A 25,274-nucleotide genomic window follows, 5' to 3' on the forward strand; every position below is an offset into this window, starting at 1 on the left:
TTACTATGTAAGATGTATTGTATGTGCACCACATGCTAATTTTTTGGGAATTGAATATTTATCATACATGATTTAGGGATTAAAAACTGAATTTAGAACTAAAACTTTGTTCGATGTATGAACTAATGAATAATTTAGATGTATGCAACAGTCACTCCCAATCGTTCAATACTGAATTCAACACATTTGTATCATAATCTTTAGCTAGCTACTCTTTAAATAAAGCCTACTATTTAACTTTAGTTAGGTTTGCAAAGTTTTCCCCTTTCCACAAAGCATTTCAGTGTTTAAAAGTGAAAGTGAGTGCATGGATCCAGTTAGCAGTTTAGATATTCAAGCCCCCCACTACGGAAGCCCCCGCATACCTTACGGTACAATGGCCCTGTTGTGTCCTACAGGACTACCACCTTCACCACCTACCACCTTTAGCATTTCACTTCACACTGCAGCAAAAGATTGGTTCTCCTCAGTTTGAGCTCCACAAAAAGCTCCACTTTTAAATACTTAAAAACATTAAATATGTTTAGAGCAACATCTCTCTCAGCTTTCAAGTCAAAGGAATTCTCTGCGGATTATATTATCCTCAACAGCTCTGATGACCGATGATTTCAACAGATGTGCCGTTTGGAGCATCAACCAACAACCAGTCTTGATCTGAATTTTCACCAATGGTTCATTTGGATTATCGGTGGAATATTATCCAGATCATCTTGGAGTGCAATGATTTCACGATGCATTTTTGTCAACATAAGCGACTCAAGGCAGCACAAGGTTAGTACACGCAAGCATCAGAACATGCAGTATTTCTTTCTGCTGACTTTAAGTTATTTTGCTTAAGTTTATGTCCTGTTGGTTATGGATTGCTCAGTAGTATAATAAACTACTTTAGCAAAAACAACAACATGAAAAAAGCACCAAAAAAAGTAGCAGACATTTCTGATATTTTCTTTAATCTTTCCTTTTAGTAAAAACAACTGTAACAGGTGCAAGCTGTGCTTCATTCAAGTCCATTGGGCAGTCAGGGACGAGTCAAGATCACTTCTGACAAACATAAGGTCGACCACTTAACATGCTTTATTTCAGCATTCAAAATAATTAAAAACATCTCAAATTATTATACATATACAAAATAGGTACAGATCTTCTTGTTTTAACCCCCCTATGGTGTGCTTCTCTCATAATTTTAGGACTTTTCTATTTGATTGCCTGTTTTATGCTTTAAAAAACCCTGGGTGAAAACAAAACAAATCCTGATTACAGAAGGGTGGGAAGGAAGTGGGGATGTAGCTGGAAGCAACTGGACAACATTTGGGGGGATATTTTGTAAAGAAACCAAAAGACAACAACCAAAAAGTGTCAAAAGGTGTTTGGAACATAAAAACAGACTCCACCTGCTTATTCTGCACTTGAAAAGACTGCATCACAGCTACAGTACTGCTTCTTAACAAAAGCTCTGCTGTCTGGCTCTTAGCTTGCACTTGAGAAAGAGAGGCGTCTGTTACAACTGGGAAGCAAGATACTGGGGTTTCTTTAGCACCAAAGGCCCTGTGAGCAAAAGCGACTAACAATACATCACTTTTAAAACTTTCGGGACCTCATGAGGAAATAGCACCTTTACAGCTGTCAATTGATCTTTTAACCATACTTCTGCCAAGTAAAATCCTGACCTGGTGTTGGTCAACACTGGGAATTGCAGGTTTCTTTTTTGAGGTAGCCATAAGACATCAAAACAAAGTTGAACCCCTGTCTCTACTAGAAGTACTTTGTGTGACTCTTGAGAGGAACGTTGGCATTGGGCACCCGGTGGTCCTAATGGGTACAACACAAAGACACTTAAATGTCATTTTACAGATTTATTTAACACCTGAACATGGTACAAAGCATTTGGTTTCGCTCTTTCATTGTCCTTCCTCAGTGGTTGAAAAAAAGTCACTGCGATGTGTCTTCAAAACTCCAGGGGGATTTTACTCTTTATAAGTATATATTATTTTCTTGTTGCCAGTGAAACAAATGAATCTTCTAAAGTATCCTCAGTGTGGCTGGTGACAAAATAGTGGTCCAAAAAAAGCCTGGTAACACACAACCACTGTCTTCTGAAGCACAGGTCTAAGCAAGTGGACCATTTGGACAGCCAAATTGAATTCTAGGGTTTGGTTTTAATGCATAGAAAAGATTTTAGAGAGATGATTGCTAGAAAAAAAAAAACACACACGCATTCAAACAATCTCAAGTCCAGATTTCTTTTTTACAAGAAGCAGACTGGGCCAACTTCAATGCCAAATTCCTGATTAGGTGCACCAACGTCCATAGGGGCGATGTCAATAATAGGCAGACGGGATGTTTTCGTTGTTTTGTAGTCAATGACTGTCTTGCCCCATGCACCGGTGTGCGACTGGAGAGATGGAAAAAGCAAAACAGGGATAGAATTAGAATCTTTGCCAAACCATTCTTTATGTTGCTATAATAATAAACATTTATGTTGCTAAATTAATGTAAAGTTCATTCAGATAAAAGCTACTGCTAAATGAATATATGTTAATGTAATCACATTGAAACAATGCTTTTATATTAATTGTCATTTTAATAATGTATCTTGTATTAGCTCTCATATTCAAGTAAACAGTACTGTTGTGATATTGAGATGCTGAATGACTGCGATAGTCACATAAGGAAATGATCTAGAAGTTAGAACTCACCGTGCAACCATCCTCAATGACACTGTATGTGAAGCGGCTGTTGCCCTCTGCTCTGATCTCAATCTCGTTGGAGCCCTGCAGAAGAAGAGCCTTCTTCAGGTTGCCAGAAGCCTGGTCCATGTATGCAATGCTGTTCTTGCAGTGGTATGTAATATTCTGGGAGGCCTCAGTAGACATGAGGCGCAGGAAGGTGAGCTGAATGTTGACATCCTCAGCCTTGGAGCCCTGGCTGCCGTACTCAAACTGTAGGTTTGCACAAGAAAGTACAAGAAAATGAGCAAAAATAATAAACAGACACATGAAAAAAAATCTGTCATACTTTTTGGCCTAGTTGACATTCTCACCTGGAATCCATCGGTCATGGCCTCTCCGAACCAGACGTGTTTCTTCTCCTTGATGTTCTTGCTTGTGTACCAGTTCTTCTTGGGAATGGAGAACTCAGTTGGGTAGACACAGGTCTCGCCAGTTTCCATGTTGCAGTAAACCTTGATGGCATCCTGGTTGCAGCCCTGGTCAGGGTCAATCCAGTACTCTCCTGTGTTTTGTTTTTGAGGAATGAGAGGATTAAAGTAAGCATGACAATGTAGTATGATGACTGTAGAATTTAGAAATTTAGAATTGGGCAATTGAGAAACGTACCGCTCTTCCAGTCTGGGTGGCACATCTTCAGGTCACGGCAAGTGCGTGCAGGGTTCTTCTTGGTGCCATCTGGGCTCATGATGCTTTCAATCTGCTGGCTCAGGGACTTGAGGGTGGTGTCAACCTCCAGATCACGGTCGCGCATCACATTGGCATCGTCGGCACGGAAGTGGCGGAAGGGATCAGGGGCCTTCTCCTGTGGCTGGGCAATGAAGCCGATGTCAAATCCACCACCAGAGGGTCCAGGAGGTCCAGGGGGTCCGGGAGATCCAGGAGATCCCTATATCAGAGAGTAAACCAAATATGGCGGGGTTAAAGTATATGTTTGGTTTACTGGGTGCATAATCATGTAGAAAAAGAAAGAATCACCCACAGCTGGTCCAATTTCTCCATTGCGACCACGGGGTCCAGGAGGTCCAATGGGTCCAGGAAGTCCGCTCATACCATCCTTACCAGCAGATCCAGAAGATCCAGCAGGGCCCTATTAATACAAAAACAGAAAACATCCAAATCCACTCAGAATGAACTCCAAAACACTGTGTATATAATTTAACTACTTGATCAAATCAGAGAAAGAATGGTAGTACAAATATGCAGCAAGATTATATATTTTATAATAATACTTACTCTAGGTCCAGCGGGTCCAGAAGCTCCAGCAGGTCCAGGCTCTCCAGAAGGTCCCTAGTGACAAGAAAAAAAGAAATGAAAATTATTATTTTTTCAAGCTGTGGATATTACATTTTAAATTTAAACTGTATGTTCCATAAGCTAAACAGAGTCACTTACAGGTGGTCCTGGGGGTCCCTGCATTCCAGTAAATCCTCTGTGTCCCTTCATGCCTCTCTCACCAGCCTCACCAGCCTCACCCTTGTCTCCACGAGCTCCAGCGGGTCCCTGAATAAAGACATTACACCTCAGACAACAGTATTGTGTATACCACAGACTACACGCAGAGTCTGGATTGGAAATTCTTTTGTGGTTCGAGTCTTTGACTCAGGACTTACAGAGGGTCCACGAGGACCAGCAGGGCCAGCAGCACCGGCAGGACCAGCAGGGCCCTAAGAAGGAAAAAACTAATTTGTCAAATTTGTCAGACTATAAAACTAATCTACTCCCAAACTTTTTAAACCATCACCAGTTCAATTAATTTTTGGAGATGGGACACTTACAGACTCTCCACGATCACCAGTCTTTCCAGCAGGGCCAATGGGTCCAGGAGCACCAGGAGGTCCAGGAGCACCGGGAGTGCCAGCAGGACCAGTCTCACCACGGTCACCCTATGTCACGAGCAGAAGAACAGAATTTTTTAAGGGACACTGCCACAGTCACACAAACGAATGTGGGGTAAAGAGGTTTGACTACTGAATGTGTTGCAATATGGGAAACCATTAAGTCTGAAGCTTACCTTGGGGCCAGCAGCACCATCACGTCCAGCAGAACCCTCATTACCTGGAGTACCCTAATGTAAAGCAAAGCACATAGGTGTCAACAAGGCAGGACTCTATAGTTTCAGGTTATGTCAATGAAATTCAAAAGGTATTGGTGTATAGGTGTGCATCTTTACCTCACGACCAGGCTCGCCAGAAGGTCCAGCCAATCCAGGGGGTCCCATGGGTCCTGGAGGTCCACGTTCACCAGAGGGACCAGAAGGTCCCTGTTTGCCAGGCTCTCCCTAGATGGAATGATGAAGAGAAGTATGATGAATGCTTTACCATGATTGATGCTTAAGAAACCAACTTTCCAACCAGACAAACTCTTGAAAGTAGAAACTGGCTGAATAAAACAAGTTAATGATTGTATGGCAGTAGATGAGCCATCAAGAGTGTAAAACAAGGAAACCAGAATACTCACAGATGGGCCGGCGAGACCAGGGAAACCACGCTCGCCTCTTTGTCCAGGGAGACCAACAATACCACGCTGACCAGAAATACCAGCAGGTCCAGGTGTACCAGAAGGGCCCTGCAAGAAAGAAGAAGGGATATTAGTGAGATAAATTAGGAAGTTCATCACAGGCAGTATTTATTTTATTCATGTCTTTATTTAACTGTGTTCTGTGTTCTTATAGCTAGAAATCATGTATACATATATACTAATTTATATTTGCATGGAGATCAAGAAGGAAGACAGAGGAGGAATCTTATTACCCTCTAGCAAAGATTGTATTAGGACAAACAATTGTGATAACAAGCACATAATTGTCTTACAATTGAACTATACCTATAATTGATTAAATAAGTACCACATTTGGTAGACAGAAAGCTCTCAGTTAAAGTATAACCATTCAAGTTGTGAATTTGTAAGATAACTGTGAAAATGAGGACTAAAGAGCATCAAATAAAGAGAAACAAATCCATGAATTAGGAAAAAAATATATTTTTAATTATTTTAATTTTAATTCTTTCAAACAATAAGTAATTCAGACCATCCTGTCTTTCATTCTGGGAATGACTTGTGAGAGAAGAAACTGAAAGGCCAGTAATAAGTAATCTCCTTGATACAGAGTTTACAGGACTTTACTCAAAAAGATTTGATGTGGGAAAACATTTAGTGGTCAGATGAGACCAGGATAGCATTTTAAATGCTCAAATAAATATATGTTGTGCACATACAACACGGCCAAAAATTGTGAGGATTTGAGAGAAGAGAACTGGTTAAGTCATCTGAATAATTTTGCAAGGCACTGTAATTGATATTATATTCCTAGTTTGCTTACAGTCATGTATTTAACAAGGCCACAAGGTAAGGCAATAATGATATCGATCGGCATGAAAGACTTACAGTGGCACCCTCAGCTCCGGGATTTCCTTTCTCACCAGGGGCACCAGGTGGTCCAGCAGAACCAACCTCACCAGTGCGCCCAGCAGGTCCAGTCTCACCACGGTTACCTTTCTGGCCCTCCTTACCAGCGGGTCCAGGAGCTCCTGGGGGTCCAGAGTTTCCCTAAGAAAATCAAGAAGCAATTAGAGAACCGTTGTTAATCATGGAAGGGAATCACAATAACCAATTTGATGTACAAATTACTACTATCAAAATCTTGTTGTGAAGGTTCTTACAGCAGGGCCGGGAGGTCCAACTCTACCAGCAGCACCAGGGAAGCCAGTAGCACCCTTAACAAAAAAGTAAAAATGAATTAGTCTAATTGTGATATGTAATTTCCAAGTGTCTTTAAAAGCATAACATACTGTAATTTTTAGTTGTGCCAAGTACTGACACATCACCCAGGAATATGAAATGGAAGTCATACTCACAGGGGGACCAGCAGCACCACGGGCACCCTTGGGACCAGTAGAACCAACAGGACCCTGTATGGCACAAATCAATTTGATTAAACATTTGGATGACATAACATTAGTAAAGACAACCATGACTATTACATGGATCAAACTTTATAGACCCAAAGGACCGTATATCTGTTTTTGATGAAGAGATGATCTGAGAAGGTCACACCTGAGGTCCGGGGGCGCCAGTTGCTCCAGCAGATCCTGGAGGACCAGAATCACCCTTAGCACCATTGTCTCCAGCCTCTCCCTTAGCACCAGGCAGACCATCAGCACCCTGTTGGAGAGAAATTAGACGTTTGAACTAAGAACTGGCCTGTAATTGTTAAAACACTTTATAAGTTTATATATATACTAGAGTTTGTTACTCACAGGAGGTCCAGCAAATCCAGCGGGTCCTGAAGCACCAGTCTCTCCACGCTCACCCTATTTGTAATTGTAAAACAGGTGATGTCATCAGATCATTTTGGTAAAAGAACTTCAATGTTTCTGCAAATTATCAATTTTGTGTAGTATATCTGTGCATCAAGGATTGTGCTTACAGGTGGTCCACGGGCACCAGCGGGTCCAACAAGTCCAGCTGCACCAGTCTCTCCCTATGTTAAAATACAAATGATAGAACCATGGTTGAATATGCCCTTCAACTTTGTAAGATTTATCATCAGTGATTATGGATATATGGAATCTAGCACAAAAGACACTCACTTTGTCACCAGGAGCTCCAGCAGGTCCAGGAGGTCCGATTGGTCCGGTCATACCACGAATGCCATCTTTACCAGCGGCACCATCAGTACCCTTGGCACCTTGGTCACCCTGGGATAAGAGTTTGTTATCAGTTTTGAGAATCTGTGCAATTCGATTCATTTGCTCACTTGAATTGCTGTGAATTAGTATTGAGTTTCTTGTCAAGAACAGCTCTGACAGAAGTTGAAAGTTGTGCATCATTAGTACTCACTCTGTCACCCTTAAGACCTGGCAGACCAGCAGAGCCACGCTCGCCAGGCATTCCTTGAAGTCCGGGAGGACCCTGAGCGCCAGGAGCTCCTGCGGCACCAGCATCACCCTAAGAAAGCAAGAAAAAAATCATCTTAATGTTGATACATATGGCAATTTGATATCATACTCTTCAGGGCTTTGACTCGTATTTTGGGACATCCTCTGGATTTCGCCTAGCCATTCACAATAAATGTGTGGTATCACTTCAACAAAGTGTGTCAGGACAGGTGAGACTCACCTTGGCACCATCGTTACCAGCTGAACCAGGAGAACCACGAGCACCAGCAGGACCAGCAGGGCCAGGGGCACCACGCTCACCAGGGAATCCTCTGTCACCCTGGGTAAAAAGTAAATAGAGATACCATCAGTTCTTGTCCATCTCACAAATCTAGAACTAGAATTAGAATTATGGTCTATGTGCCATTTGTTGATCATGCTGTAGATACTCACTCTGGATCCAGAAGGTCCAGGGGCTCCAGCCTCTCCAGGAGCACCCTGTAATAGGCCAAAGAAGGCAAATCAATATTGTGTTGCAAGGCCTTTCATTTCTAATGAGGGTTTCCAAGAGACTTAATTGCTGTTGTTCAAAGAAAGTGCATGTTTATGCATAGTACCCTAGCAAGCAATTCTGAACTTCCATTAATCCCTTCTAATCATTTTAGATCTTTGGTTCACATCTTCTGGTTTACTGTATATAATAAACAGTAGCTCCATAACTTACCTGCTCACCAGACTTGCCAGGCTCACCAGTAGCACCCATAGGTCCTGGCAGACCCTGTCATTTAGATGCACAAAAAATAGATCAGCATATTGATGCCAATGTCTATAACAAAATATTGTGTATTGAGTGGATGGTATGGGTAAGATGAGTTGGCACACTCACCTGGAATCCGGGAGGACCAGCAGGTCCCTGTTCACCTCTCTCACCAGTAGGCCCCTATTCATGAAAACAATATCAAGAGACACAGTGGTTCATTAAAGTAGTTATACCTCATTGTTATTGTAAGTATTACTGTAAAGTAGTAGGTGTAAGAACAATATAAGTTGAAGCTATATATTTTAATGTTATATTTATAGCCATTATATGAATATTTGAGACAGTTTGTATAATGTATTAGCAGGACCACTGTTTTAAAAGAGGCTGAAATAATGTTAAATGACAGGATGTATTATGGGATACTGAAGTGCTACTCACAGAAGGTCCAGTAGCACCAGGGGCACCAACATCACCGTCCTTACCGGGAGCACCCTATAGATAAACATAAAACACAATAGAATAAGGCCCAGACTAAGACGCTATGAACCAAAAAGGGTCAAAGGTAACTGTGGTGTGTAAAATAAAAGCACAGATACTTACGGTGGCACCAACAGCACCCATCACACCTCTCTCACCAGGTTTGCCACCCTCACCCTGCACAGGGGCAAAAATAAACATCACTCTTAAAAAGCTTTTTGTAACAAACACACACTGAACCAGAACTCAAAAGTTTCTTAGACATAAAATATAAGCTATCAAGGTGCGACTGTCTGCATTTTGGCTATGCAGTGAGAATACTCACATTTTATAGTGTAGTTTGTTTCAAACTGAAAGAGTCAAGAGAGTTTAGTGCACTCACAGCAGCACCCTTAGGTCCAGGGAATCCCATGACACCAGGCTGTCCTCTGGCTCCAATGGGGCCAGGTGGTCCAGGGCGGCCATCTTGTCCAGCATTACCCTATTAAATATAAAACAAAAAGACATGTGAGCTTTGATCCTTTTCTACAGATATCTGGGTGTGAGATGGTATGTATGAATGAATGGCAACACCTTTCAATAAGGTTTCATTAGTTAACATTAGTTAATTACTTACAAGGCTTACGTCTAGTCCCAGACTAAAATGCATGTTTGAGTTGAGTTTTAAAGGAACTTGCACTGACGTATCTTAAAATATCATGATGTCTCAAAAAATTCACAAAATTCATTCAAATTAAATGTCTCAAGATTCACACCAGTAATGTTTTTTCTAAAGCACGTTTATAAAAGCTACTTTAATATCCTAATGGACTACAGTCTAATACTGGCTTAATCTAAGCCCTGTCTGTGAAACCAGGCCAATGGTTTGACTGATTTAAGTCTATTTTTTTAAACCTATTTTTCTTGAAATGTTCTGGAATAATCAATCTAAGGTGTCAAAAGCAGTTTTAGGCTTGATATTGTTGGATTTCAAACACTGGATCCAACCAGTAGTATACTAGACCACTTTAGCATGCATTTGGGTTATCTGTTATAGTGTAGTGGGTTTGTTGTGACATTATGGAGAATTGTGTGGGCACTCACAGATGGTCCGGTCTTTCCATCAGGTCCAGGGCTGCCAGGGCTACCAGTCATACCCTGTAATTGGCACGAAGAGAGAGGAGGTCAAACACTGACATACTAATACACAATAATTCCCACCAATAATATATATATCATTCCTGTGGATGCCAATTTTCTCACCTTGGATCCTGGCATACCAGGTTCACCATTGCGGCCAGGCTCACCAGTGGCACCCTTAGGTCCAACAACTCCAGGGCCTCCACGCTCACCGGGGGCACCCTGTAACAGAGATCAGAAAGAGTTGCACCATTTACCACTGATGAAATTTGATATACAAATATGATAATATCCTAAACAGATTTTCTGTTTAGTTTCTAACTAAAAGGGATGTTAAATATTGTGAAACATTTTGTATCTTTTGTAGACCCACCTTAGGACCTGCAGATCCATCAGCACCAGGGAAACCACGAGCACCAGGAGCACCCTGCACAAAGAGGTGTGTAATTGTTAAGGTCTAGGCCGCTTTTAAGGTTCTTACTGATAATTTTGATTATCTGGAGAGGTTTAAGTGTGGGTACATACACGTTCACCAGTGGGTCCACGACCACCAATAGCACCGGGCTCACCACGGGCTCCTCTCTTGCCTTCCTCACCAGGTGGGCCAGGGGGACCCTGAACTCCTTGGGCACCCTGGGTAAGCACACAAGAAAAAGGAAGATGGTTAGAAATGAAACAGACAGTCAGATTAGAAATCAATAGTTGTTTTTTAGTCCTAAGGCACTGTTTTTACAAAGCTGTGGAATGTTTCAACTAAATTAGCATGATAAGATTGATATAAAATGGAGTTTTAGAAACAATGAAGTGTGTGACAGTGTTTTCTAGATCAAATAAATTAAGTTTATACTTACAGCCTCTCCCTTAGCACCAGCCTCTCCTTTGGAACCAGGGGCACCGGCTTCACCCTGTAAAATGTAAAAAGTAATTGTGTGAAATAATTCACATTTTGTTTGAAAAAATGTGGCTGATGATCTGAGAAGAAATGGACACTTACGGTGTTACCCTTAGGGCCAGGGGAACCAGAAGCTCCAGCAGGTCCGGGTGGACCGCGAGGTCCAGGGAAACCAGGAGCACCAGCAATACCAGGAGTGCCCTGCAGGTGGCAGCAGAGAGTAACAAAGATATGCCGTTAATTTACTAACACCAAAGTTCTAATCCAGGAAGAGGAAATATGTTGGCCTAAAGAAGAACTTTTATCATCAAGAGCATTTGATTAAACTGATACTTACAGTAGCACCCTTGGGACCAGCGGCACCATCAGCTCCATTGTTACCCTACAGTAGAAGGAAAGCAAAATGGACAAGGTGGTCATGACTGAACTGCACAAATAATTGAATTTTAAAAATGAAAAAAAAAAAAAAATATTATATTTGGTGTTTGAAAAGATTTACTCACAGCGGGTCCAGCAGGACCAGCTGGTCCAGGGTTACCAGCCTCACCACGGGCTCCCTGGGGTCCCTCTGCACCACGAGATCCCTGAGCACCAACCTCTCCCTGGAGAAAGCAATGAGCAAGAGTGAGATGGGTCAACATTACACTTATGCAGAGCCACACGGGGCATCTCAATTCTCAGTGTAAATGAAGAATTGTGTTTATAGTCCATAAAAAAAACCCTTAAGATGATCAATATCTCTATGACGCTAGAAAATAAGTTTGTATGTCATCTCAAGTTTCAGATAGATGACTTTCTATTAATTTATCTATTGTGGATGATTCAAGCTCCAAACAAATAATAAGTTCAAATAAATAAACTTTGACCAACTAACACATTTCCAAAGATCAACTCTTCATTCATTGTTGGCCTACATAATCGAGATGATCGACAGATTTATCGAGAACACCGACATCTGGCTCTATTGGCCCACCTTGTGGCACTCTAGCTATTTGTTTGGTTTGATATGGAGTTTGAATTTGTGTAATCATGTGAACAAATGAGAGGGGTTTTTTTTTACCTTAGCTCCAGGGCCACCGGGGAATCCTGGGGGACCAGCAGGGCCAGTTGGGCCCTAAAAATTGAAAAAGAAAATAAATTATATTGAGTGTTTTTTTGACTCATCATCATTTTTCTGATTAATTCAGAACTGGTATCTTTACAAAAAGAATATGGTCTATTTTATAAAAAAAAAAAAAAAAGATAAAAAAGGCTACTTACAGGAGGACCAGCAGCTCCAGCAGCACCATCATTACCACGAGCACCCTGAAAAATGTAGAAAATTGAGAATTCATTCATTATTTATATATTCAAAGTGTAATCTGTGCACTGGAGAGGACAGGATTTAGGATTTATAAAAACTCTGTTTTATGTTTGAAGGATTATCTCAATACATATAAAATGATCCTTTGAAAATGTGGTTAAGCTGTGAAATGCCTGTTGGTTACATCACTTTAATAAAGTACAGATCACTTCAGGGTTATAAGGTTATATGGGTTACTTACAGCAGAGCCAGGAGGACCAGCACGGCCTCTCTCGCCAGGCAGACCACGGGGACCCTGGAAAACAGAGCTACATTAGAAAGGACTGCAAATGTGGATGTTGAATCTGAGAGAAATAAATTTGCAAAATAGCATGAAAGTCATGCTTAAATATGCAAATCGATTGTGAATAGATGATCCTTACCATAGCACCAGGAGTCCCGTTCTCACCAGGGGAACCAGCCTCACCCTAATGAGCAAAGCAAGCTGTTAAGTGGTCTGCTTACTGTGAAATTTAGGTTTAAAGTGTAATACTGATTTTAAATTCTAATTTCACCTTAGGTCCAGAAGGGCCAGTATCTCCCTTAGCTCCATCTAGACCGCTGAATCCCTGAGGTACAGAGGATGCACGTAAAGATTTAATTCATGTAGACATAGGTTGATAGTCATCAAACGAGAGGAACCACTTCCTAGAGCTAGAGCACTCACTCTGTGTCCCTTGATGCCTGGAAGTCCAGGGGTTCCGGGGAATCCACGAGCACCCTAGTGAGAAAGAGAAAGGCAGAAGGATTTTACACCCTTTTCTCCTTTTGTGGGTCAAACACCATAATGCTAATAACTAAAAGAATGCAATTATAACAAAAGTGTTTTCATTCGGAAATCCTGTGAATAGCAACACTGACCTGTGCGCCAGGGGGTCCGCGCTCACCAGGGCGACCGGGTTTGCCAGACTCACCCTACATAGTCAGAGAAAAACAGATGAGAAAAGGAGAAAGAAGCTGAATCACTGGTTAAACCCTAGAATGAATTATGAGAAATGTTAATGCTCTGCTCCCCGAAGTCTTAGATTAACAATATGCTGTACTATAACAAAACTACACTGCATTAACTAATGAAGTAAAAAAACAAAAAGGTTCTTCTTACATCATCTTAAACCAAAATCTAAAAAATGATGTGGATTACTTACATCCTCTCCGTTCTTTCCAGGGGGACCAGCAGCACCACGGGGACCCATTGGACCCTAAAGCAGGAAAGCAGCAGAAAAAAAATCTAAGTTAGGAAAAACATTTGTGTCCATGTGAGTGTATTTTTATGTTTCACATTGTGGCGGCATGAGTGAGTCACACTTTGGCAGAGTGAATTATCCAGATGAAAAAAGTGAAATATTGACTAAAATTACTTTTTGCTGGCCAGTTAGAGACCTCTGTCATACAAATAAACAGGCTGGATGTCATGCATCCACTCAGTAGAAAAGCAATCTAGGTGCCTGAGGTCAAGATTCATGAACACCATTTTGACCAACTGGAGTCAAATATCGAAGAAGGTGAGAGTACTATTAATGTGGGTGAATGTGAATGGGTAAAGTGATTGACCTCAGATATTTACTTAGTGTTTGATTGGATAGATGTACAAATTATTTGTTTAGATACTCACAGGAGCACCAGCCTCGCCAGGCTCACCAGGGGGACCAGTAAATCCTTGGGGTCCCTGTAGAGGAGGACAAAGGGCACAAATTACAAAAAGCACAAGCCTGAGGAACACTGTTACATGATAGGAGCGAGATTACATGCTAAAATAAGCATTGAGGAAAAAGGTTGTAGCTCATTTAGACTTCCTGGGTGGATCTAATTAAAATTAAATGTATTCTGATTTTCCCAGATACGAAATGGCAGTAATCAAACTAATTTCACAAAGACTAAATTGAAAATGACAACAAATAAAAAAAGGGGTTTTATAAAAAACATTAAAAATGCATGGTGCATATTTATATTTATCTATTCATTTAAATATGACTTCCAATATGGAACTGTTTAAAACATATTATATGTCAGGATGACAAGACTTTTAAGAATTGTACTCACAGAAGTTCCAGGAGGCCCAGGGGGTCCACGAGGGCCCATAGGTCCCTGCAAACAAGAGAAAAAGGAGATACAGTCAGTAAACCAGAAAAAGTAACAATTGGTGAACATATTGTTCAAGGGATATTTTGTTTGAAGCTACATGCTTGCCTTGTCTTGGCCTACAGTGAGTTATGTTTAGATCAAGAATATACTAAGCATGTGTTTGTAATGCAGCAGCTGATTAGATGCTGTCTGTTAATAAAAAGATGAATGGTGAACAATAATCTCTATGATTATATAGAGAGATAAATAAGTGGACATGCATATTGTACATTTATTGAAGTGGTATTTGCATCACTCAGGGGTTTGTAGGATGCATGCATGTTTGGGAATATGTGTCGGTTAACGTGTGCATTTTTACCATGGGGCCTGGGACGGCCATTCCTCCTCCGGATTTCTCATCAAAGCCACCAGACATCTGAGGAGAAAAGTTCTGTGGAGGGACAAGGAGAAAAAGCAAAGACCTTGTCAGTAATTTGGACCATGTCCATTTAGTTCCTTCAAAGGATGAGATCAGAGACCCTTAAAAGGGATCTGTGCTCATCTCAGCACAGGACAGGATGAAACGTAGCTGAATGTATCTAGCAAGCTCATGTTCAGGGGCTTATCTTAAACTTAATCCAAAGCTTTGAATGCCTGTGTGCAACTGTAGCTACTGCCCCAAGGGTGCTGTCCACTTCAATGGTGCTGAAACATGTCAGCCCTGTGACCTAAAGGTATTTTAAATGAGATCTGATTTCAGATTCTGGCCTAGACAAACTCTGGAAGTTTTGTACCTGGCCTGAAGATACATTTAAGTCACACCTTTTACCGGTTGGAGAAATTTAGTATTTTCCCAGTTTAGGAAAAGATACTTACTCCACCAAGGCCAGGAGGTCCAGGGGGGCCTGGGGGCCCAGGAAGGCCAGGCTGTCCAGGGATTCCATCATTGCCAGCAGGCCCGGGAGGACCCTGTTAAAGATCAAGAGAAGGGAAAATTAGGATTTAAGGGGATGAGGCAGGTGCTACACTATGGTACAGAAAGGTTTGTAGACTGAGTCCAGCTCACATTAAAGCCCTTACAATTCAAAATGATGCACCACATCTATAGATCAGTCCTTTTTACTTGGTAGAGGTATAATTACTGGAAAGTGGTGGGCTGATATATAATTTGGTAGTCTTTTTACATTAAATATATATATATATAGACCAAATCATCTTTCTGTGCATCATCACAAGAGCAGCTAAAACACCACAAATACCATATAATAAGACAAACTAAACCATCTGCATGTGCTTATAGTGTAATTCTGTAAAGCATATAATTAGTGCTGCTGGTACTTTCTGTGTATGAGTACTTATAATATATAGTTACAAAACTTATATATATTTCATGCATAACAAACCATGCATAACCTTGCTAACAAACACCTGAACAACTCAAATCAAAATCTCAAATAAATCAGATTTAAACTTGTTTTAGATAAAATTCAATGTCAGTCTGATAAGCTATAAAATATAATTTATAACTATGAGAAATGTAGCATTTAGCATATAGTTACATAACATACATATACATACAGTATATATATATATATAGATATATATATATATATATATATATATAATTTGTAAGCATAATATATATTTTAAGTATAATATAAAATATTATTTATATAGATGTTAGGGATAAAATCTTTTTGTGCAGTGACAGCTGATTTAGAATGACATGTTTTTTTGGTCTTCAAGAACTTAAAAGATGTTCATCAAGTAAACAAAACCCTTGATGAGGCAATAAATGGATGCATAAAAAAAGAGAAATATAAACCTACCCTGTCACCCTTCTCACCGGGAGAACCTCTAGGTCCCTAAGAGAGTACAAAGGATTTTGTAAGCATTTGTTTTCCCAGATAAATAAACATAACAACTTTTAATTAACTAGTTTCAAATGAGTTCAAAAGATGCCTTGAGCATGCTGTACTTATTGCAATATACTGGACATTTCCCAAGATTCTTCTATGAAGCAATGAACTGACAACTTATTTGAGGCAATATAAGCTGATAAAAGTAAAGCAACATTTACCTCAACACTGGGTTCCTGGAAATCTATACAATTGAGGGGGAAAAAGAAAAGAAAAATTAAAATCATATAAAAACAGAAATTAATTAGATGCCTCTTATCAATTCTAATCAACAATCAGCCTAACAAATGAGTCTCTGGTTTTCCCCAATTAGATTTGAGGCTTTGAGCCTCGATTTAGGCCTACTAGACCAAGAACCAAGCGACAAATTAATCCAGTGAATAACCATAAGGCTTGAAGCTTGAAGGTCATATTTAAAAATCCAAGGAAGTGAATGTTGTGGATCCATAAGAATTTTCCCAGACATTTTTAATGGGGGATGTGGTGGGGTTGTTCTGTTTGCCCAAGGTAAGGGGGGAAACCCCCCCCCCCCCCCATGCGTGAGAATCAAGGCGTCGTACCGTCGTCTGGGCAGACGGGGCAGCACTCGTCGTGGGGAATCACTGGGTTGGGGCAGTCGGTTGTGTCCTCGCAGATCACCTCGTCACACATAACGGTGCCGCTGTCGCACACGCAGATTTGGCATGGCTCTGGTTTCCAGACGTCCCTGTCATTGTAGACCTGGCCGTCCAATGTGCAGCTGCCACTTGTGCCTATAACGAGTAAAAGAGTTGCATGAGTGTAAAAGTAGAAATGTAAACGTTTGCTAGTTGACTATGTCATATGATTTATATGAAATATTCAGGTCGGTGTGTTTCTTGTTTACTGCCATCCACGTGAGCCTAAATCAGTGACGGAAGGTGGGAAATGCTGATAATGTACTTTAAGTCATAACCTCCAGATTTCTAAACTTAGATCTTAAGGGAAATGTGAAGGACTTGGTAGGCTATTATATCAACTGAAAGTAGGCCATCTCTTTAGCATTTTGCTTTGAAAAAAATTCCCGTAGACGTGCATGGGAACAGAATAGCGGATGTTAACGCACACCTTCACTTTTGCTTGAAAATGTTTGGTTTGAAGATGACCCCTAGGTGGCGTAGTGCCGTTAGCCCCAGGTTCCATTATTCAATGGGAAAAGCTTGAGGGAAAATTTCCACGTCTGCTGAAGCTCACCGTCCATCATGAAGTAATTGAAAACTGTCGGCTTGGCAAAGGCTAACGTTTTCCTTCAGTGGAAAGTATGCTGGGTCCGCATGTGTTTTCAATCACCATAACAGAGGGGGGAAAGTCAAAGGGATGGGGTGGGGGATTGTCAAAATATGATGTCATTGCACATTTAACCACCAAGTGGCGCTGGGATACTGCCTGAAAAACGTAAGCCCTTCAGATGTAAAATTATGGGTCTGGAATATTAATTAAAAGTAAAAAAAGAAAGAAAAACACATTTAAACTATTCTTCTTTCTTTATTATTGTACAGAAAATCAAGTAGTTTTGTTTTAATGTACGTAGCAGACTTTACTTTCCAGTTTGGAGAGATGCTTATCCAAGAGTGAGATCATCTCTTTTTGTTTGGGGGAAATATTTTTTAAATGGATGTCGCCCATATCCAGATTATTTTGCTGGAATTGAACATTTATATTGTTACCAAGTTGCTTGGTTTTTCCCCCAACTGGCCAATTTTATCACTAGGCAATGAATTAAATCTGAACTTTTATTTCTCTCAAAGTTTTAGGTTCCACATTTTTATGAGTTCATTTCAGATTCCCTGTCTACTTTTCTCATATAGCAGCTGTTGAGGACAACACATTGCGCGTGGAGGAGAATCTCCAAAACCTGTGCCAACTTGTCTCCAAAGGCTCACGCATGCAGAGCGTGAAAAGGCCCAATGGGTCTAATGCATATCCAGACTAAGCAATTGTTCTTCTCCCATTCCAGAAGAAAGCATAGTCTATGCTAAAGGTTATAGGAAAACGCCTGCATGATTTTTTTTTGTCCTGAGAGAATAATTTCTCTTGCTTTTTTCTTTCTACAGCATCACAAAATAGACTCACTGCTTCATTTTTGCACCCACTAACCTCCAGCAAAGCTTGAAAAGCTGTGGAAAAGTTATACTTACGATCATCCTCGCCTTGTCCTCTTGCCAAAAGCACCGTTGCGCTTAGCAACAGCGCCAACCGAATATCCACAAAGCTGAACATGTCTAAATATTAGACATGTAGACTCTTTGAGGTGAGGGAAGTTCTTTTTTTTCCTTTAGACTCCAATCATACACGGTAGGGTCCGGTCTTCTGTGACTCCAATCCAGACCCCAGCAGAAACTCCCTACTGCCTAAACCAACTCTAGGTCCTGGCTTTTATACCCCAAACTTTCTGGGAGGTGCCGGGCGCAGCAGATAACTCAAGCATGTTCACGTTTAATAGAATAGCGTCCCTCCTTCACCGGACAGGGGGGCTGTCTTCACAACGTTTTCAGAACTAACATCTGAAGAAACCCGATCTCTTAATAAAAAGGTGAGGGTTTGCTCTCAAAACTTCTTTTTGGTGAAGCTAAGTTGTGTGCCAAGGTGACCACCTGCATTGTGGGCATATCTTTTATTTCAATATTGAATTCTGGAAAGACCTATTGACCAAAGACTTTCTTCAGATGAGGACTTGGAGACGAGGACCACGCAATGCTGCTTTCTGAACTAAATTTGTTATCGTTTCTTTACTAATTTGTATACCGACGGAACAATTTTGTTTTATAGACGTTAGTTCAGTTTATTTTATTTTTTCATTAGTAGATTTCTGCTGCCAAGTATCTATCTATCTATCTATCTATCTATCTATCTATCTATCTATCTATCTATCTATCTATCTATCTATCTATCTATCTATCTATCTATCTATCTATCTATCTATCTATCTATCTATCTCAGCCTATTTTATTCAAATAGCGATTCAAAAGTTATTTATGTAGGCCTATTGTTTATAATTATTATTTGCCCCTGAAATTATTTGCCAAATACAGTATTTCGTTTTATTTGTTCTATGAATGTAGTTGTGTTTGGTCCATCTTTGAAATGTGTAGGCATTATATTCAGATGCTGATTCAGGATGGACACATTTTCTTGTTAATAAAGCAGAACAACAACGTTGTTTATTTTCTTTTAACTTGTCACCATGATATCTGTCATTTAGGCTTAGCCTACTCGATTTTATGATTGATACATTCCAGGTGTTTCAACTCAATTTTCGTCATCGACAATTAAATTCTACGTGGTCGAAAAGTTGTCAACTTGGCACTTAGGCTACAACTTAAGGCAACGACTGAACTTTTCTTTCAGTTTTAGTGGGCATTTATATATATATATATCTTTGTTACAGTGAAGGAAACCACATTTGTAAAAAGAAAGAAAGAAAGAAAGAAATATGGCCCAGACTATAATAACCGAATGCGCTCTTAAAGGTACACATCCTTAATACGCGGCCACGCACGAGCCATAAAAATTGATTTGGCTTGCGAGCGGCTGCATCTCTCTTCCGCAGACACGTCGCACCTCTGGAACTGACCAATCAGAGCTGACGCTCTCCCCCTCTCTCTCTCTGCATCTTCATAACAGTGTCTCATCCAAGAGTTGCGTCTGCCTCCCTATTCCGTTCGGAATAATGCAGATGAAAGGAGTCGCGAGCCTGGAGAGAGAGGGAGGGAGAGAAAGAGAGAGAGAGAAAACGCCACCTCATCGCTTTCAGGTGCACGTAGGGTCAGTCGCGAGGAAAGCACTTGTGCTACATTCACACACATGGCAAGTCAAAGCAATACGAATTACCTAGGCGTAATTGGAAGGATTGCATGTACATTTAAACGAATAACCTATCTAACAAGTGCAGACTGTCAGGGGGTCTTTTTTATACTTTGTATGCAGTTCAGTGTGTGAATGCATGTGTTCTCAATATATAGCCTATGCTTAAGTGTTTAAAAGTTTATGTGCATATATTACTGAATTTGTTTATCCCTATCAACTTTTCTAAAAAAAGAATTCTGCTAAACTGCAATACAATTACTTTATATCATTTATTTACATTATTCATTTAGTAGAGACTTTTATCCGAAGCAACCTTTACAAATAATTAAAAGCCAACAGAAGATACAGTTATTAGCATTAGTATTAGTACCACAATACTAAATTTGAGTACAAAAGCTAAATAATTATAACTGTGAAAGAAAAAAAAGACAAATATAAAAGATATATTTTTATTTTTATTTTCTTTGGTAAAATGCACAAAATCACTGGCAACACTCACTGTGACCTCTCTACAAATCCACAAAAATGAATTGTTTTTGCTTATAATTTGTTCCCCCATTCAACAATTTTCACAAAAATAGTAACCGAACATATTTCAAATGAAAGGCATAGAAATGAAACAAGAATGCTGCCAAAGGCTTGCTCTTTCTACTGAACAAAACAGCAAAAACACATTCATCTACCTATAAATAACTAAAGTCACAGAAACAGACGTATAATTAGTAGTCATATAGCAGATCTTAAGTTATAGAAGATTTCTGAAGATTGAAAATGTCTGTATTTATTTAAATGTTAAAAATTCTTTGATGCTCAAAGTCAAGCTGAACTTTGCTTTGCCAACCACAAAGACATTTCAGTTAAAGTGTCAGTCAGTGGCTAACTTATGAGTGACAAAAAGTGCACAATGTTATGCTAAAGATATAAAAGGATCATATTCATGCCTTCATTCCCAGCATATATAGCAAATTTTGCCATTTGTTGTCAAGAAATGTGCAGAAAGGTCTCTTTGCATGGCCCTGTCATTTGTCTAAATACTATAAATAAAGAAATATGCAGCAGTGGCCAAAGTAGACTTGAAAATTTATGAAAATGGATGCAACCACAAGAAGCCAAGTATTAGTGTTTAGCCTGGGAGAGCAAAGCCTTCTGGGAGCTCTCACATTGTCCAAAGCCAGCATGAGCTGCAACAGAGAAAGAGCCAAGCACAACAGAGCACAGACGGCTTCTAAAGATGTGACCTGGAAAAGGCAGCAGGATAGAGGGAAGAAGAAGAAGAACTTTTTATTGGGCTGAAAAATTGATCTGGTTGGTTTTGTAACACAGCAAGTGGTTCGTATGGAACGAGGAACTACTGTGTCAAATCAATTTACTTCAGTAAACTTAGGCCCGGTTTCACAGATAGGGCTTAGATTAAGCCAGGATTAGGCCGTATAGTTTAATTAGGATATTTATGTAAACGTGCCTTAAAAAAACATTACTGATGTGCATCTTGAGACAAAACAATGACAGTAACATATTTTAAGATATATGTATATATATATATACATATAATAAGAATGCATTTTAGTAGACTTAGACATAGACTAGACTCAAGCCTTGTCTGTGAAACTGGGGGTAAGACTGATAGGCAAGTAAGCTGATAGGCCAACCCGATCTCACAGCAATTCTTACTAATTTTACGAGGTCGCTAATTCGTACGAATTCATACGACCTCACTCGTACAACCTCACTTTTTGCTAAATCATATTTTACGAGTTGCCCAATTCGTATGAATTCGTACGAATTACCTACACCTGACCCCGTCCCTAAACGTACCCATCACGTGGGTTTAGACAAATCGTACGAATTCGTACAAGTGAGGTTGTACGAATTAGCCACCTTTTACTCACTCGTACGAATTCGTACGTATTGGTCGTGAGATACACCTCTGTGTCTAGACATTTAAATGGATAGTTCACCCAAAAATTATTTTATATATATATATATATATATATATATATATATATATATATATATATACAATTAAATTCAATGGTGTCCAATGTTGTTTTGGATTACCTTTCTTAAAAAATATATTCCTCTCCGTTTTTCCATTCCGCTGCGCTACTTTTCCATTGTTTTTTTTATGTACACACACGCTAGACGGACATCTTTAACCATTGTGCTCTTGTCTTACATCTTTTGCAGTGTCTCATACATGACAAAGTGTTCTAAAAACGTGGCATTAAAGTTAAATTAAGTTCAACAACAACAAAAAAAAGCATCTGCCCTGCATCTTGTGTTTTTAACCCCCAAAAAAGTGTTCTGTGCGAATGGCCTCTTACACATACAGGTTTGGAAACGAGTGAATGGGTAAGTGAATTACAGAATGTGAATTTTTAGGTGAACTATCCCTTTAACAAAGACCAAATCTGTTGCATCATGATATCTAGGCATTATTTTAAACCTTTTGAGCGTCAACAAACACATATTACGCTTTCATTATCAACCAGAATCAAGCTAAACACTAGCATTTATACTCGAGGAATAGGGACACGCTGGCGCTGCAGCATTGAGGAGCTTTCCGACCGTCTTGTCATTACACGGCAACCGGCTCGGTCTTGCACGGTCGGAGACTCTGTGCTTTGATAGGCGGGTGTCTGTCCTGAGCAAACAGGTGTTGTGACCCACCCCACGCTTTCATGGTGCAGAAGGCCTGCTCTCCAAAAATACCAGCCTCACTCTACTCCTGCTTCCACAGCTGTTCCTCTTTAGGAAAGTGCTTATCCTCTTTATGGTTCGCAGTCCTGCACACACACTCAATATGATGAAGGATCTGTGAACCTGGAAATTCGGGAAGCATGTGTTAAAGGAATGGGAGGGTGATTGTAAAACACTGATAAATCACATTGAATGCAGGCCCGCTCATCAGGAGACTGGGTTTGTTTTATTTTACATTAAAATCTAGTCAAGGTTCTCCAAAGTTACTCTGTGTAGTTTGGATGATTTTCATCTCAGCCCAATTCTTCAAAGCTCTGCTTTTTTTTTGTTGGAAATTTTGTTTGGTTACTCCAAGTTCCTCTAGTTTGAACAAAGTTTGATTTAATGGCATGAGGAAACCACACACTACAACAACCGTTTCTAGCAAAAAAACTACACGCTTGATTCTAAATCTATCCGTTTTTGCGGAATGTTATGGAAGTAGCTCCAAAAAGCCCAATTAAAGGATGCATGCTTGCTTTTCAAGCAACATGTGCATTGGCTACCATGAGGACAACAATGTAATAGTTTTAAATAGAGTGGTGTCTTGGCAAAAGTACATTTAACCACAATGTTTTTGCCAACAAGTCGATTTATATGTTATGATACCCTTCTCAATATAGTTCCCTTTTATGTTACACACCATCAGGGTCAAACATATACTTGGATGTCTGCATTTTATTGACTACATTTTATAACAAATAAAGAGCTGTAATTGTATCCATTATAGCACATACCCCCAAGTACTGAAATATAAAGTACACAAATATCTGGTCTTTATGCAATAACTTTAGGTTACAAAATAAGTCTGTAATTATGAAGGGGAATGTGTAAAGTTCCTAAATTCTGGTGATACTTGCAGATTTCAACACATTAACAACTGTATCTTTGCAGGAACAGTGGCCTGCATTTACTGGATTTTCGGAGGAATTGATTGAAATGTAGGCTCAATCCAGACACAATGGGGGGAAAACTCCTGGCCCAGGAACGCCGGCTCACCTGTGACTGGAGTAAGAACTCAACGGAATTGGAAATGCAGATGAGACATTTTTATTTGATTCTGAAATTGGTGACACATTGCAATAAGGTTTGATTCATTAACATTAGCTGATACATTAGGAGTCATTTAATAACAATATACAATTTTACAGCATTTATGGCAATTTATTAATACACATTTGTTAATTATTTACCGATTTGTATTTATACAACTATAAATATTAAAAAGGTTAAAAATGATACCTAATGCATAATGGTTTGTTATTGTATACTACACTTTTTAATTTATTTAGCAAGGATGCATTCAATTGATCAAAAGTGACAGTAAATACATTTATAGATACATTTCAAATAAATGCTGTTCGTCTGAACTTTCTATTAATCAAAGAATCCTGAAAAAATGTGACAGTGTCCACAAAAATATTAAGCCGCACAACTGTTTTCAACATTGATAATAATAAGAAACGCTTCTACTGTATTTTCGATATAATACATGCAACCTTGGACTTGAGAAGAGACTTCTGGCAAAATATACAAAAATCTCATCAATCCCAAATGTTTGAGTGTTTTACTGTAGAAAACCTTTTCATATCTAGTACAGCTAAAAGTTCATAATTCCTTTATATAATTGCATGGGTATTATTTTTAAACTTAAGAAATTATTGCTTGCTCAAACTAACTTGGGTCTCTGTGTTTTACTGCTGTCTATATACAGTACACACTACACTGAAAAATAGATTTAGGAAGCATCTCTAATGACAAAGAAATGAGGAGACATGAAGCAGTCATGTCATTTCCATGTCCCGCCTCCCTTGTTCTTCTCATGCTGATTTCTTTAGTGTTTGTGGTGGATGCCTTCAGCGTTCACAGAGTTTACAGAGTTACAGTGGCAGAAAGGCACAGCATTGAAATAGAAACTGGCATTTTCAGAACCTCCTCGTCTGATCCTGGTCTTTGTAATCTATAGTTCTGTGGTCAGAGTCTCGTCGAGGTCAGCTAGTGATTATGGGTGGAGTCCCACTGGATTGAGAAAAGAGGTTAGATCGGAGTAACTTCTTTCTTTACTTACTTTTTTTCTTTCTTTCTTTCTTTCTTTCTTTCTTTCTTTCTTTCTTTTTCAAATGAATTAAAAAACAACCATACTTTAACTGGAAAGCACTAGATAACTGATTAAGATGCATGCATGTTGCTTTTGAAAGGATTTTTATCACCAGTCATATGTAAAACCTTCATGTGTTTGTAGTGAACATGATTACAGAACTGTCTAGCTAAACATTAAAGTGTGTAAAAACACTATGAGTACTACAAAGAGTTGCGGAAGGCTTATGAATCCCCTGTGAACATCTGCTTTTTCATCACCCTTCATAACAGGGTCCTAATGAGTACAATGTAGATGTCCACGCTGACTGCCTGAACCAAAAGGTTCCTCTCTTTGAAGGCCTCGCTTTTATGAACGGAAGCAACCTGTTTGTAGAGCTGTTAAAGGACACATTTGCTGGGAGCATGGATGCGCACGCGCACACACACACACACAC

At 39.7% G+C, this 25,274-nt stretch overlaps 1 protein-coding gene across 1 annotated transcript; it reads right to left on the reverse strand.

Annotated features, from left to right (window-relative positions):
* Positions 1 to 1,051: 1,051 nt before the first annotated feature.
* Positions 1,052 to 18,547, reverse strand: col1a1a (collagen, type I, alpha 1a). Its single transcript, XM_084125804.1, has 51 exons — positions 18,333 to 18,547; positions 16,737 to 16,928; positions 16,338 to 16,360; positions 16,087 to 16,122; positions 15,134 to 15,226; positions 14,637 to 14,708; positions 14,237 to 14,281; positions 13,809 to 13,862; positions 13,342 to 13,395; positions 13,058 to 13,111; positions 12,864 to 12,917; positions 12,712 to 12,765; positions 12,580 to 12,624; positions 12,399 to 12,452; positions 12,115 to 12,159; positions 11,915 to 11,968; positions 11,358 to 11,456; positions 11,192 to 11,236; positions 10,957 to 11,055; positions 10,814 to 10,867; positions 10,488 to 10,595; positions 10,336 to 10,389; positions 10,086 to 10,184; positions 9,927 to 9,980; positions 9,226 to 9,324; positions 8,967 to 9,020; positions 8,805 to 8,858; positions 8,493 to 8,546; positions 8,331 to 8,384; positions 8,060 to 8,104; positions 7,848 to 7,946; positions 7,569 to 7,676; positions 7,319 to 7,426; positions 7,156 to 7,209; positions 6,986 to 7,039; positions 6,783 to 6,890; positions 6,584 to 6,637; positions 6,389 to 6,442; positions 6,114 to 6,275; positions 5,187 to 5,294; positions 4,900 to 5,007; positions 4,741 to 4,794; positions 4,505 to 4,612; positions 4,340 to 4,393; positions 4,122 to 4,229; positions 3,963 to 4,016; positions 3,709 to 3,816; positions 3,336 to 3,615; positions 3,041 to 3,231; positions 2,697 to 2,939; positions 1,052 to 2,392 (listed from the first exon to the last, which is right to left on the reverse strand). The coding sequence occupies exons 1-51, from the start codon at positions 18,412 to 18,414 to the stop codon at positions 2,246 to 2,248; spliced, it is 4,347 nt and encodes a 1,448-aa protein (XP_083981930.1). The 5' UTR covers positions 18,415 to 18,547; the 3' UTR covers positions 1,052 to 2,245.
* Between the last annotated feature and the right edge of the window lie 6,727 nt (positions 18,548 to 25,274).

The sequence above is a fragment of the Abramis brama genome, assembly GCF_963993115.1.
Source record: "Abramis brama genome assembly, chromosome: 1".
Classification (NCBI taxonomy): domain Eukaryota; kingdom Metazoa; phylum Chordata; class Actinopteri; order Cypriniformes; family Leuciscidae; genus Abramis; species Abramis brama.